General features: G+C 45.1%; 1 protein-coding gene across 1 annotated transcript; it reads left to right on the top strand.

Moving 5' to 3' along the window:
• Window positions 1-1,043: 1,043 nt before the first annotated feature.
• On the top strand, window positions 1,044-11,456 carry exd2 (exonuclease 3'-5' domain containing 2). The gene is made up of 11 exons (XM_052086584.1): window positions 1,044-1,181; window positions 1,721-1,785; window positions 2,637-2,701; window positions 3,149-3,519; window positions 4,624-4,874; window positions 4,957-5,083; window positions 5,551-5,888; window positions 6,748-6,854; window positions 6,969-7,104; window positions 7,289-7,657; window positions 8,399-11,456. The coding sequence occupies exons 4-11, from the start codon at window positions 3,166-3,168 to the stop codon at window positions 8,613-8,615; spliced, it is 1,899 nt and encodes a 632-aa protein (XP_051942544.1). The 5' UTR covers window positions 1,044-1,181; window positions 1,721-1,785; window positions 2,637-2,701; window positions 3,149-3,165; the 3' UTR covers window positions 8,616-11,456.
• Window positions 11,457-12,238: the final 782 nt, after the last annotated feature.

The following is a 12,238-nucleotide window of genomic DNA, read 5'->3' as shown; positions in this document are numbered from 1 at the left end:
TCTAAATATATAAAGAGCCTCACACAGCAGTGCTCATTTTTAATGTGATGCAAAGAGATTTTGTGAAGGGACAGCTGCTTTACCTTTTGGCGTGTTTTTATTATATTTTATTTAATTTTTAGTATTTGTGGGTGACTGTAAATAGACGTCATTACAGCAACAATCAACAAGGACCGAGCGTCAACTGCAGCAACAAATGGCGAGTTTACGTTTTAATCCTATTCTACGTTTTTTTGGGCGAGGGGGCACGTCTACCACTCATTTCCCCCCTCCCCCCAAAAAAAGAAAAGTAGGTAAATGCTCGCGTTTTGTTTTGCACGTGCGCCAGTGACTTAAGATAACTGGATCTCCTCCGAAGGCCCGGTAGTCTAGTGGTTAGCACGTCGACTTCACAGTGCTGCGGTGATTCCAACTCCGGCCTCCCTGTGTGGAGTTTGCATGTTCTCCCCGGGCCTGCGTGGGTTTTCTCCGGGTACTCCAGTTTCCTCCCGCGTTCCAAAAACATGCATGGCAGGCTAATTGAACACATTTAATTGTCCCTAGGTATGTGTGCGCATGGTTGTTCGTCTGTGTGTGCCCTGCAATTGGCTGGTAACCGGTTCAGGGTGTCCCCTGCCTACTGCCCGAAAACAGCTAGGATAGGCTCCAGCACCCCCCCCCCCCCCCCCCCCGCAACCCTTGTGAGGATTAAGCGGTTCGGAAGATGGATGGATGGATCTCCTCCACCGGCCCAATGCTCAAGGGTTAAAAGGGAGACGACGACAAACCGAAACTAATGCTTTCCATTTCTCGCTGTTTGTTGTTATTTTTTTATTTTGAAATCAAACCCTGTGAATATAATCTTTTCTGATCTATTTTTCCATTTTGTAATTCTTTCACGAATTTTCCAATCGTCTGGGGAGATATCTAAAGTTAAAAGGTTGAATAAATTATGGTGGTAGAGGAAAAACTGTCGTTGCTTGTCATGAGTTTTCAGTTTAAAGACTGGTATTTTTACGTCTGCTGTATTGTTAGTCATCCTATCCGGGTGGTGGCGCTAATGAGACCTCAGTGCCATGTTGCAGCACCTCTGGTGCCGATATAAATAGCACCAGGAAGCTCACCGACGAGTTTATTAGAAAAAAAAGATAAATGTACGTGTGCCCGGAGACTATCGAGTCTTATTAACAGAACGCACCGAGGTACGCCTGCTTTGTTTTATAACTCTTTGTATGTATTTGTTGTGACACCCAAACGCTGCGTTGGCAGAAGCCAGCGCAATCGAGGCTAAGCTTGCGCCTAACGTCGCTCGCCAAACATGAATGCAGCCCCCCCACCTCCCCCTCGCCCACGTAAGTAAATGTAACATTTAAAGCTGCGTTTTCTCGTGGAAAATGTGACTACATTGTGTTCGTTCTAATATTTTGTGTAGCTAACAACGTTAGCTCGACAGTTGTATAATTTTGTCAAAAAAATATCCAGAGGGGTGCAAAGGTTTTGTTTTAAGAAAAAACAACAACCGCTTTTATGAAGCCAGAATACAAAAAAAAAGTATTTTATCTGCTCACATTGCTGATATGTAGTCCTACACCGAAGCACTTTCGCCAGACCGATCGTTCGTTGAGAATCGTTTACCCCTGCCCCTTTTAATCAATTAGGAATTTCTTGGCATGCTTCTCTTAAGAATTTCCACGTCGTCACGAGTGTTTGGTTTTCTTGATTATACTTTAATCTCTGACAGCACACCAGAAGAATTGATCAAAAAGAGTGAGGCGTGGTGGACAAAAGAAAGTTATTCTTCAAAAGGTAAGTAATAAACGACTGTTTAACTCTTAAAACAGTAATGTATAGTCAACCAGCTTTTGGACAACACAACCCTGTATGTATTATAATTCGAAGGAGGAGGAAAAAAAAAAGTATGAACAACAGTCTGCTTCAATTAATTTCACACAATTGCATTTTTTATTGGACATACCATGTAAGACCTTCTCCAAGTTGGACAAAATAAGTGAATGCTGGCCGAGGCTACTGACTTCACTAAAAGCTAACTGGAGTCGAGATTCACCCAGACTTCAATCAAAGTGATGACATTGGTCGTGTGTGCCGTGTCCTCTTGCAGTCATCTTTCCAGGACGACCACTCCAGAGGGAAATTAGCAACAATGTTGAACTATCTCGGGTAGGGTAGCTTTAACCATCACTTTGCATTCTGATTGGACTGATGGCTCTTGAACAGGTGATTAGCCTGAAGTATTTTTCCCACTCAACTCTGTAACGGTTTACATAGCGTGTCTAATCAAAGCATGTCGATGTTTGTGTGGTATTAGTTGAAGCACAGTTGATATTTTCCTCATGTGAATTTGCAATGATTTGAAAATGTGTGTTCTCTAGCTACAGCAGCGGGGGCCAAACTCAAGTCCTGGAGGGCCGCTGTCCAAGTCTCCCTGTTGCAACACACCTGATTCAAATGATCCGATCATCACCAACCTCTGCGGAAGCCTGACATTGAACCTGTTCATTTGAAACGGGTGCGTTGCAACAGGGAGACTTGGAAAACATGCAGGACAGTGGCCCTCCAGGAACTGAGTTTGACACCCCAGAACTACAGCATGTAACTTTTTCACCTGTCTATTGAAATTGTCTCACCACTGTTTGCAGAGAGATGCAGTGTGGCTCCACATTCCCAAAGCACATTCAGCTGAAAGTCCACTGACAAAGGACAGGTACCATATCAGACAAATTTTATTATAAATACGGGAGGACTTACCAGAAATGGACTTTTCCTTGAATTCCCTGAAAACCGTCACCTGATTCACAGTCATCCATTTATCGAACGTGGCAATCAATTGTCACGTTCAATCAAAAGAAATGCAAAATGACAACACTCGCAAGGAGCTGTCATATGCCACCACTCGCTTACAGACTAAACAGCCAACCAGACTCCAGCTCTTAAGGCCCCACTCACTTGGCCACGATATTAGACAGGGTTTTGGCGTCATCTTGTGGTGTTTCAGAAAGAGCAGTAAAAAAAAAATCGGTGCATTTGAGAATAGTTTACTGCGCATTTGTGTGGGACTACTGCACACCCAATTAGAAAGTCCCTTTTAGTTTAATTCACCTCTCCGTGGAAACAGACGTGATGTTCAAGGAGGCCATTTTGTGTTTTGAAGTTCTAACACGCCTGGTGATGGCTCACCAAGGGCCACTCCTCGCCATCATCACGACACTGCTCGGCGCCACCTTTGGCGGTCTTCTCGTGTGGCGAGCGCTCAGCGCCAAAAAGAAGCGGCCGCCCTCCACCCAGAGGGAAACGCCGCTTCCCGTCGCCTCACAATCCGCCCGGCGCCCGCCGCATGAGGAGATTGAGACGGCAGAGCCGGGGAAGACCTGCACTGCCCCTCCGGTGTGCATTCCGTCCTCTGAGAAGCTGCTGGCGGTGATGCCGGTGACCGTGAGCTCCGCCGAGGAATGGCGGCAGCTGTGGCCGCCCATGCGGGAGGACCTGGTGGCCGTCCCGGTACTGGGACTCGACTGCGAATGGGTAAACATCAAAGAATTTTAGGAAGGATTAACTGAGGGTTTAGGGTTTCATCAAGTCAAGTCAAGAGTATTTCTAGAGCACTTTCAAACAGTCATCGCTGCATACAAAGTGCTGTACATGGAGCGATTTAACATACACAATAAACAGTAAGACGAATCGGTAATAAAGGCGGTAGAAAGCACCAAGCAGTAAAATCAAGAACAAATCTAAGTCATGCTGAGTCGATCAATTGTGTCGATTCTCAGATTTCTGTAATGCTCCAGTAAAACTGACATTTTTTTTTTTAACTCTATAGCCTAACTTGGAAAAAAGCTGCCGTTTCGCGAGAGAAAATCTTGAGTCATAATTTGAAAATGCGATCTTACAAATGTCAAACTTGAGTCGGAATTCACTGCTCATGGAGGAGAGTTGCAAAATTCAAGAAAACATTGCAGTGACTGTTGGGAAAAGTTACAAAATGGGTTAGAAGAGTTTTGGAATTTTCATGGTACTTTATTTAGTGCTGATGTTTTTTATTTTTTTTTTACATTTAGTTGGTTGTCAGAGCAGACTTTTGTTTTTGTTTTTTGTCTTAATATGCTGAGTTTTTTTTTTTTACATTTAGTTGGTTTTCAGAGCAGACTTTTTAGGGTTTTTTTGTCTTTTAATATTTTAGTTTTAGTATTAGTTTAAAAAAAAAAACCTTCAACGATAAATTTAAAAACAGTCCTCCACAAATCAAATGCAGCTATTGTATCACAGTCTGCAGACTTTGAGGTACAAGAAGTGCGGTGCGTCATCCCGCTTCTCAAATTGGGTGCGTGACAACCCTAACCTGAAAAAAAAAAAGCCGGCGCGGTCTCGCTTTCCATCCCTTGATTACCAAGTTGCCAATTTCCAAAGTGGATTTGTGGCTAAAATTCTTGTTGAGAAGTATGAAAAACCGGTTTTTGAAAAGGAGAGCGCTTCTCTACTTTCACGTTCTGGGGCTGAGTTACAACCGTTTGATCTTCACTTTTCCGACTCATGGCCGTGCTGCCCACTGAAATAATTTTCATTGAAAATCAACCCCAAAGGCTTGTGTATTAAATGAATGGCCCAAGTTAATTGTCGTTCTTGGCGCAGGTGTCGGTGAACGGCCGCTCCCAGGTGGTCTCCTTGCTCCAGCTGGCGTCTTATTCGGGGCGCTGCCTGCTGGTCCGGCTTTTGGCGTTCAACGGTGCGCAGCTTCCGCCGGACCTGGCGGAGGTCCTGCGCGACCCGCGCGTGCTGAAGGCGGGCGTCGGTTGCCACGACGACGGCAAGCGCCTGACTCGGGACTTCGGGCTGTCGCTGACCTGCACGGTGGACCTGCGCCACCTCGCCCTGAGACACAAGTCAGTTCGCCGTCGTTTGTTGCCAATTTGTTTTGGTGTCCCTCAAGCATTTTTGACTTCTTTTTTTCTTCTTCTTTCCCAGACAATTGCCGGTGAGTAACGGACTTGGCCTGAAATCGCTGGCAGCCGACATGTTGAACATTTCGCTGGACAAGTCGCTGGAACTGCGTTGTAGCGACTGGGAGGCGGACAAACTGACGCAGGAACAGGTTCTTCTACACTCATTTTTAATCTTATTCTTAATTATTTTTTGTGGTCATTTTTCTTATTCTTAATTATTTTTTTGTGGTCATTTTAGCTTGAAACATGGTGTTGGATTTTTTTTTTTTGGGGGGTTTCCTGATTGTGCCATTATCAACTTCCGGCTGACTCAGTCACACTCTGATCCTGGGGGGGGGGGCAATCATCAGGCACTTTTTAGATGTTTCCCACCTCCAACTCACTTTGCAGCAGTCTGATAAGAATCCCGATCATTCGACTGTCAGTCAGTAAACGTGTAAAAAAAAAAAAAAAATACAATTTAAAAAATATATATTTTTTTGCCTTAACACCCATGTCCCTCTTAGTTGGATTTTTAAAAATGCATATTATGTACAGAATTTTACGGTATGCCAATGAATGAATCCCTGATATTTTTTAAAAATGTAATTTTATTTATTTTTAATTTTATTTTAAGATGACGTATGCCGGCAGGGATGCCCAAGTGTCTGTCGCCCTCTTCTTCCACCTGCTCGGCCTGCGCCCAGAAGCCCACCCGGCTTCAGCCAACGGGCTTTCCTACGCCGCGTTGGCCGCCCGCTGTCAGGGTTTGCTGGACGTGCCCTTCAGGGGCCGAGGAGGCGCCGAAGAAACGGATGAGCAGGACGGCGGCAGCACGGCGCGGACGAGACGAATGCGCGTGCACCTGAAGGGCACCTCCTCGAGCCCCGAGAGCCCCGCGTCTGGAGATCAGAGAGTCCCAGACCCCAGGAAGAACAACAAAAGGAAGCCGCTGGGCGTGGGCTACTCTGCGAGGTGAGCTGGAGTCCAGGCAGACATTTTGTTTGTTGTTGCCAATGGCGCTTTTTCAACATGGCGTCGCACGTGACCAAAAAAACAAAACAAGCAAACCTTTATGTGTCATCTGACCGAGGCAGAAGAAAACGGGCTAGTGGATCGAACAGAGGTGGCGGATCCAGAAAGTAAAAAAACAGTCACAATTTGAATTCAGCCGCAGGTGCTTCTACTCGAAAGGCAGCTAAACGAGTTTGTTGCCACCTCTGGCCTGAATGATCACGTTAGGCTTCTTCTTGGCCCCTAAAATTTGAATGTGTGAAAAGTCAGGGAAATTGAATCAAGTTTATGTAAAAAATGCTTCATTTTGGTTATTAGGCTTTTGTAACGTGTAATAAACTCAAAAGGATTTAAAAAAATGTACTCACACCAACCCCACAAGCTATGTTTGAAATAAATCGACAGGCATTTTATTTTCCACACTTTAGCTTTGTGAAGCCAAAGTTTGACATGTTTGATTTGCTTTCGCGGGCCAAATTAAATGATGTGGCGGGCCAGATCTGGCCCCCAGGCCTTGGGTTTGAAACCAGTGACTTCAAGGTTTGGTCCCTGGTCTTTTCACGTCCAGGTGGCTACTAGGCCACCTCAGCGCCTTTTGATTCCCCCCCCCCCCCCCCCCCACACACACACACGCATTTCCGTCCGCATCCACTTGACTGAGTTTCCTCTGCAACGGGTTCCGTTTGCAAATCTTTTGATTCGCTTCAGGTTAGCGATGGTCACTCGCATTCTGCAATTTGAAGTTCCCCCACTAATGTTTTGACAAACTTCCTGAAGATGTCCCTTGAAGTGAGCTAAAACGGTTGCTGTCGTGCCGCAGGAAGTCTCCGCTTTACGACAACTGCTACCTGCACGCCCCCGACGGGCAACCGCTTTGCACGTGCGACAAGAAGAAAGCCAAATGGTACCTGGACAGAGGAATAGGAGGTACAATGAAAAGGGGACCTTGGGAGTTCCGGGATCTTGGCACGTCGGAGTCGCACGGCAGCATCCGACTAAGTTTGAATACGTCGCATTCCGGATGTGGCACTTGTGTTCTAGAGCTCCAGAGTGAGGATCCGTTTGTGGTGAGGCTTCTGTTTGAGCCGTCGGGACGTCCGGACTCCAATCAGGACTACTACCTCACGCCCAAGGAGAACCTCTGCGTGGTCTGCGGGAGGTCAGACTCCTACATCAGGTCTGAGTTTGACCATAAATCCATTCAACAACAAAAAAAAATCAGTCAGGTAGACTTTTGGTTGAAAATAGACTGGGTTTAGAAAATAGGCTAAGCTTTTGGAGATGTTCAGTAACGTTGACTCGGCATCGGCGCGATGACTAAGCATTCCGTGTCGCGTCTGGTGGTGCCGCCCCCTCCTCAGGAAAAACATCGTCCCCCACGAGTACCGGCGGCACTTCCCCAACGAGATGAAGGATCACAACTCCCACGACATCCTGCTGCTGTGCACCAGCTGCCACGCCGCCTCCAACGTCCACGACGCCTCCCTCAAGCAGCAGCTGGCTGACGACTTTGCCGCCCCGCAGGGCTGCGAAGAAGGCGTGCGGACCATGGAGGACCTGGACCGGCGCCGCGTGCGCTCGGCGGCCCGCGCCCTCCTCACCGCCGGCGAGGGGCTGCCCGAGTGGCGGCGGAACGAACTGCTGGCGCTCATCAGGAACTTCCTGGATGTGGGCCACGAGGGAGAACTGACGGGGGAGGAGCTTCGGCAGGCCGCCGCCTTGGAGACCCGGTGAGCGGCTTCGCTCGATCAAAAGATGAGGGTTTGAAGATGGGCGCAGGGTTTCAAACTATGGTTTGGATTTCAAGCCGTGATTCAGGTTTCAAACTAGCTCGCCTGGGTTTGGGTTTTTCAAATTTGCAGTTAACCTAACCCAATACTGGGCTTACATTTTCAAGATTTGGGTTTGAAATTTGGATTCCAAAACGCCGTTAAGGTTTCAATGTAGGCTCCCAATCTTGTTTTAGCGTTTCAAGATATGATTAAATTAGCAAAAATATTGGATTAGGATGTCGGGCCCCAAAAAATGTTTTTATCAGTGCCGGGTTAGTTTTCCAATTTAGAGTTTCAAGATATGTTTAAGATTTTAAATGAGGGAACCCAAACGGAGTTAATTTTCATTTAAGTTTTGAAGCCAATTGAGGTTTTCAAGCAAGTTCGGTTTTCAAGACATAAAAATGTTTTTAAATTTGGTTTGGGTTTGAATTATTGTTTCTAGAGCAGGCTACGGTTTGGGCTTCAAATCGGTGTTTCCAATTCGGGTTCCAAGCCTTCAGCCTACATTAGCTTGCATTGAGGGTTTAAAACCAGCTTTCGGGTTTCAATTAAGGATTTTGAGCGAAGATTAGAGTTTGAAGACGGGGTTAAGGTTTCAATCCAGGTTTGTCGTTTACATTTTAGGAAGATTTCAATGTGGGCTTGTCTTTCCAAGAAATCAAAGGTGTGACTCTTTCTCTCTCGCTCTCTCTTCAGGATTTCAAACGAGGCGTACGTGCCTCATGGCCTGAAGGTGGTGCGCGCCTACGCCGAGCGAGGCGCGCAGGGCCTGATGGAACTGGAGCGGCGCTGGAGGGAGCACTTCCTGTCCTCCATGCACCCCAAGCACCTTCCCCCGCTTTGGTGCGTACGGCACAACCACCTCAAGCTGCTACGCAAGTACGGAGACAACCTGCCCGTCAAAGTCGACTGAATGGCAATCGCCACATCGTGGTAGGAGTTTGCTTTTTTTTTTAAAGAAAAAAAATAGAAAAAAAGGAGAAAAAAATGGGACACTATGAATTTGTGAAATTTACAAAGATTTTTTTTGTATTAATACACAAGCAGCAGCCTGCTCTTAATCTTGACACGTTGCAGGTTAGCGGCTAATGCTAACGAGGGTCATCCTTAATGTTTCTTGTCGCTCTCGTCCACTTTTCCACGTCTTGCTCAATAGATCAAGGTGTTTTTAAAACATGTCATCTTTTTGAATCCTCTTATTTATTTGAAGATGAGGTTTCACAGTGACACGGGGAGCAAGACTTTTTTTTAGCGCTAAAGTTTCTTGTTGCTCGATGCCCCGCTTCATTTTCTGCTAGTCAACGTTTCATCTTTTTGGATCCCCTTACAGTTATTTGGAGATGAAATTTTGACCAGCCCTCGCGGTGGATTTGGGGCTTTTATTTTGTGCTTCCTGTCCACTTCCCTCGACTAATGTCCTTTCAGTCAATAGGTCATTGACAATAAAGTTGTGTTCAATTCAATGTAGCGCTATTTAAAAATGTAAAAAAAAAAAAAAACATTTTTGCCCTCTTTCAACTTTTTCCAAGATGAAATTTTGACCCGCGTGTCCAAGTCCGGTGGCGGTGTGGTGACACTGTTCCACTCTTGAAAATGTCAACTTTTTGGATCCCCTTTAATTTATTTACTGGCGAGTTTTTGGGGCAAGCGCTCATATTAGGGGCGTAGCAACAGGACTGCTAAATCCTTAATCCCCTCTATTGTCCATTTCAGTCAATAGGTGGCGTTGCGCTCTTGGAAAAACTTTTTCTTGGGTTCCCCTGTTTATTTCCAGATGAGATTTTGAGCAAGCTAACACAGACGGCGGGGGAGCGACGCTAACGGCTAGCTCGTGCGTAAAAAAAACCGCTTCCCTTCACAGGTGCGGGACGCCTTCCGGGGTCCATGTTTTAGTGGGCTTCCGAGTCCCGTTATGCACCCCCCCCACACACCCCCTTTAACGCCCGACTAGCTCGTTTAGCATGACAGTGACGACCCTCGAAGGTGTACAGAAATTGGGATCTTTGTAAATGTGAACGAAACACTGCTAATAAAGTTTGTAATGAAATTGAAAGACGAGATTCCACATTCACTTTGTTTTTATTTCTTTTGTACAAAATCACAGTTTTCATAAATAGTCTGTAAAAGCAGTAAAAAAAAAAAAGGTATCAATCGCTTGAGACGATCGTATTTATCGTTGTTTACAATTCAAGCTATACTGGGTTAAGGCCTCGAGATTTTGGCATGAGAATGATCCGTCCCGGGAACTATTTTCCCAAAAGAGGACCGGACAGATCGTTTCTATAAATGATCAGTGTCGGAAATTACGGACAACTGCAACATTGGCACGCGAGGGCGGCTGGTTCCAAAAGGGGCATCCGTTCAACTGCCGCCATTTTGCTTTTGACAAAAGTGGCGGTGGCAAGGAGTGAAAATTCACTCTGACATCTTTTTTTTTTAAACTGCATTCTCATGAAAAACCTTCGCTAGAAACCTTGGATGACATCTCCGCAAAGTTTTTTTTTTTACCTGCTGAAGTACTGCATATTCTTACAGCCACCATTCAAAAAGTGAACATAAGGATTCCGTAAGGGTTTTAGTCCAAGTCTCACAGTCTGAGTCTTATGTGGTATTGGAAAAACTTGTTCAGTCACACACCCCCCCCGCCCGTCATACTTTTTAAAGTTTCACCATCAAAACACCAATTTGGGGGAAGTTTTAGGGATTAAAAGATTGGCGAGAAGTACGGAGTGATGCGTTTCCTGATCTTCGAGTTGTTCATGATTTCGTTGCACAAGGCTTGGGGAAAACTCCAGACTCAAATTTCAAGTGGCTAACCCTACATAAAGCCCGCTTGAAACCTGGTGCAGATCTCAAAGCAAAAATCTTGGTCTTGTGCCAGAGTCTTAACACAAGTCCCCCCAAAAAAAGTCTTTCTCAAATGTCCCCCTCTAATTTTCTGATTTCAACTCTAGTTCCCAAATGAGTTGCGCGTTTGATGAAACCAAGTCTAAAAATAAGCAGTCTTTAGTGATTTGATCCCGCCATTAAGCAAAGTTTCCGTACAGTCGCTTCATTTGTAGGTTTCGTCAGAGTCCAGCACAGAACACACATTCATTTGATCTCAAGGAAGTTCGACGCGAGTCCCAAATCTCGAGTCTCGAGTCACTTGGTACGTACTTGGAGTACCCCGCCATCATGGCCAAAATCCCACAGTTGCTCACAAGTCCAAAGTTGTTTGGAGAACTTCCAAAAATAATAATTAAAAAATTGTCAAAGTACCACAGAGCCTACGTTATTTGATTAGAATGCCGTATCAAGAAGTGCCTCGTGGTTCGGTTGTGGTCTTAAACAAGTCTGAAATACTTGAGTCCACATTGGGTCTCATGCAAGTTCTACACAAGTCTCAAATATTTTGTTAAGAGTTTAAGTCCTGTGTCTCGAGTCTCTTGGACCACACAACCAAACCAAAGTACAGATCGATTCACAAAGTTGCTAGTAAGTCCGAAGCCTTTCGGATCAAGTCTCAAGGGAGTCCCGATGGTAATTTTTACCTCGGAGATCTCGCATCATTTGGATCGGACTCTCATGCAAGTGGGAAAGTCCTTTTGGTCCAAGTCTATCGTGAGTCTCAATTTACTTGTTACACGCAGGTCCATTTGTCCACGCCGACATCTCTGCAGAACAACAAAACTGAAGCGACATCATCCGATAACAAGCGAAAAAAAAATCCTCCCGGTCCTCTGCCTTCCTTTAGAAGACATTATTGCTTTATTTTTTTTTAAAAACCATCAAACCTTGTTCTCGTCTCTTTCACTGGGACAGAAGACCGCAAACTTTGTTTTTCACAGCTTGAGCTACGACGTGTTCTCGTGCTGGTCCGGGTTTCCCGAAAGGACCCCAAAAAGTTGCTGGTGTGTTTGTGGTGGTGGCCGGTGGTGGTCACGAGTTCTTTGGAGTTAGTTTGACTTGAAACATTGGCACACGTTGTAAAAATAAATACCCTGGAAGTTTGGCACTGCTGGGAAAGAATTATTTAAAAAAAAAAAAAACCTACTGTTAAACAGACTTTTTTTTCGCACAAAGGTACACCAAAAATGTAGTATCTAACACCGACGGAACCATCCATGGTGCTTTTTCGTTGTCATATTTCTAAACAAGCAATCAAAATCAAGCCATGGATCATAATACCTTCCATTTTCAATTGGCAATCAAAACTCTAAATCCAAAATGGCGGAAGTGACTCATTTAGTCAGATTTTAATTTTTCAATCTAACTAATCTAAAAAAATCACCCCCCGCCCTTTCTCCTCCTCGCACTATTCAAATTTTTGACTCGGATCAAAAAGACAAAATGGGCAGTTACGTATTTTTAAGTGAACGTCATTAATTTCACGCTTTCAGTCATTGTGCTTCATCTTCCGACCGTATTTAGCGCTCCCCCGTCATTTTAATGACGTCTCATTTCTGTATGTATGCCCGTTTCTGTCGACGTAGTTTTATTTCATCTTTTCAAGATGAACTACTATTCGTTGAGAAATTTACATCGGACATGAGT

The sequence above is a fragment of the Hippocampus zosterae genome, chromosome 14 (genome assembly GCF_025434085.1).
Source record: "Hippocampus zosterae strain Florida chromosome 14, ASM2543408v3, whole genome shotgun sequence".
Lineage (NCBI taxonomy): Eukaryota > Metazoa > Chordata > Actinopteri > Syngnathiformes > Syngnathidae > Hippocampus > Hippocampus zosterae.
This window is presented reverse-complemented; position numbering and strand designations above follow the sequence as displayed.

Bases quoted from the DNA above. Each gene is read 5' to 3' on its own strand.
- exd2 (XM_052086584.1), top strand. From the start codon at position 3,166: ATGGCTCACCAAGGGCCACTCCTCGCCATCATCACGACACTGCTCGGC. The intron at 4,875-4,956 runs GTCAGTTCGCCG...CTTCTTTCCCAG, and splicing joins CACCTCGCCCTGAGACACAA to ACAATTGCCGGTGAGTAACG. The intron at 5,084-5,550 runs GTTCTTCTACAC...TTTTATTTTAAG, and splicing joins ACAAACTGACGCAGGAACAG to ATGACGTATGCCGGCAGGGA.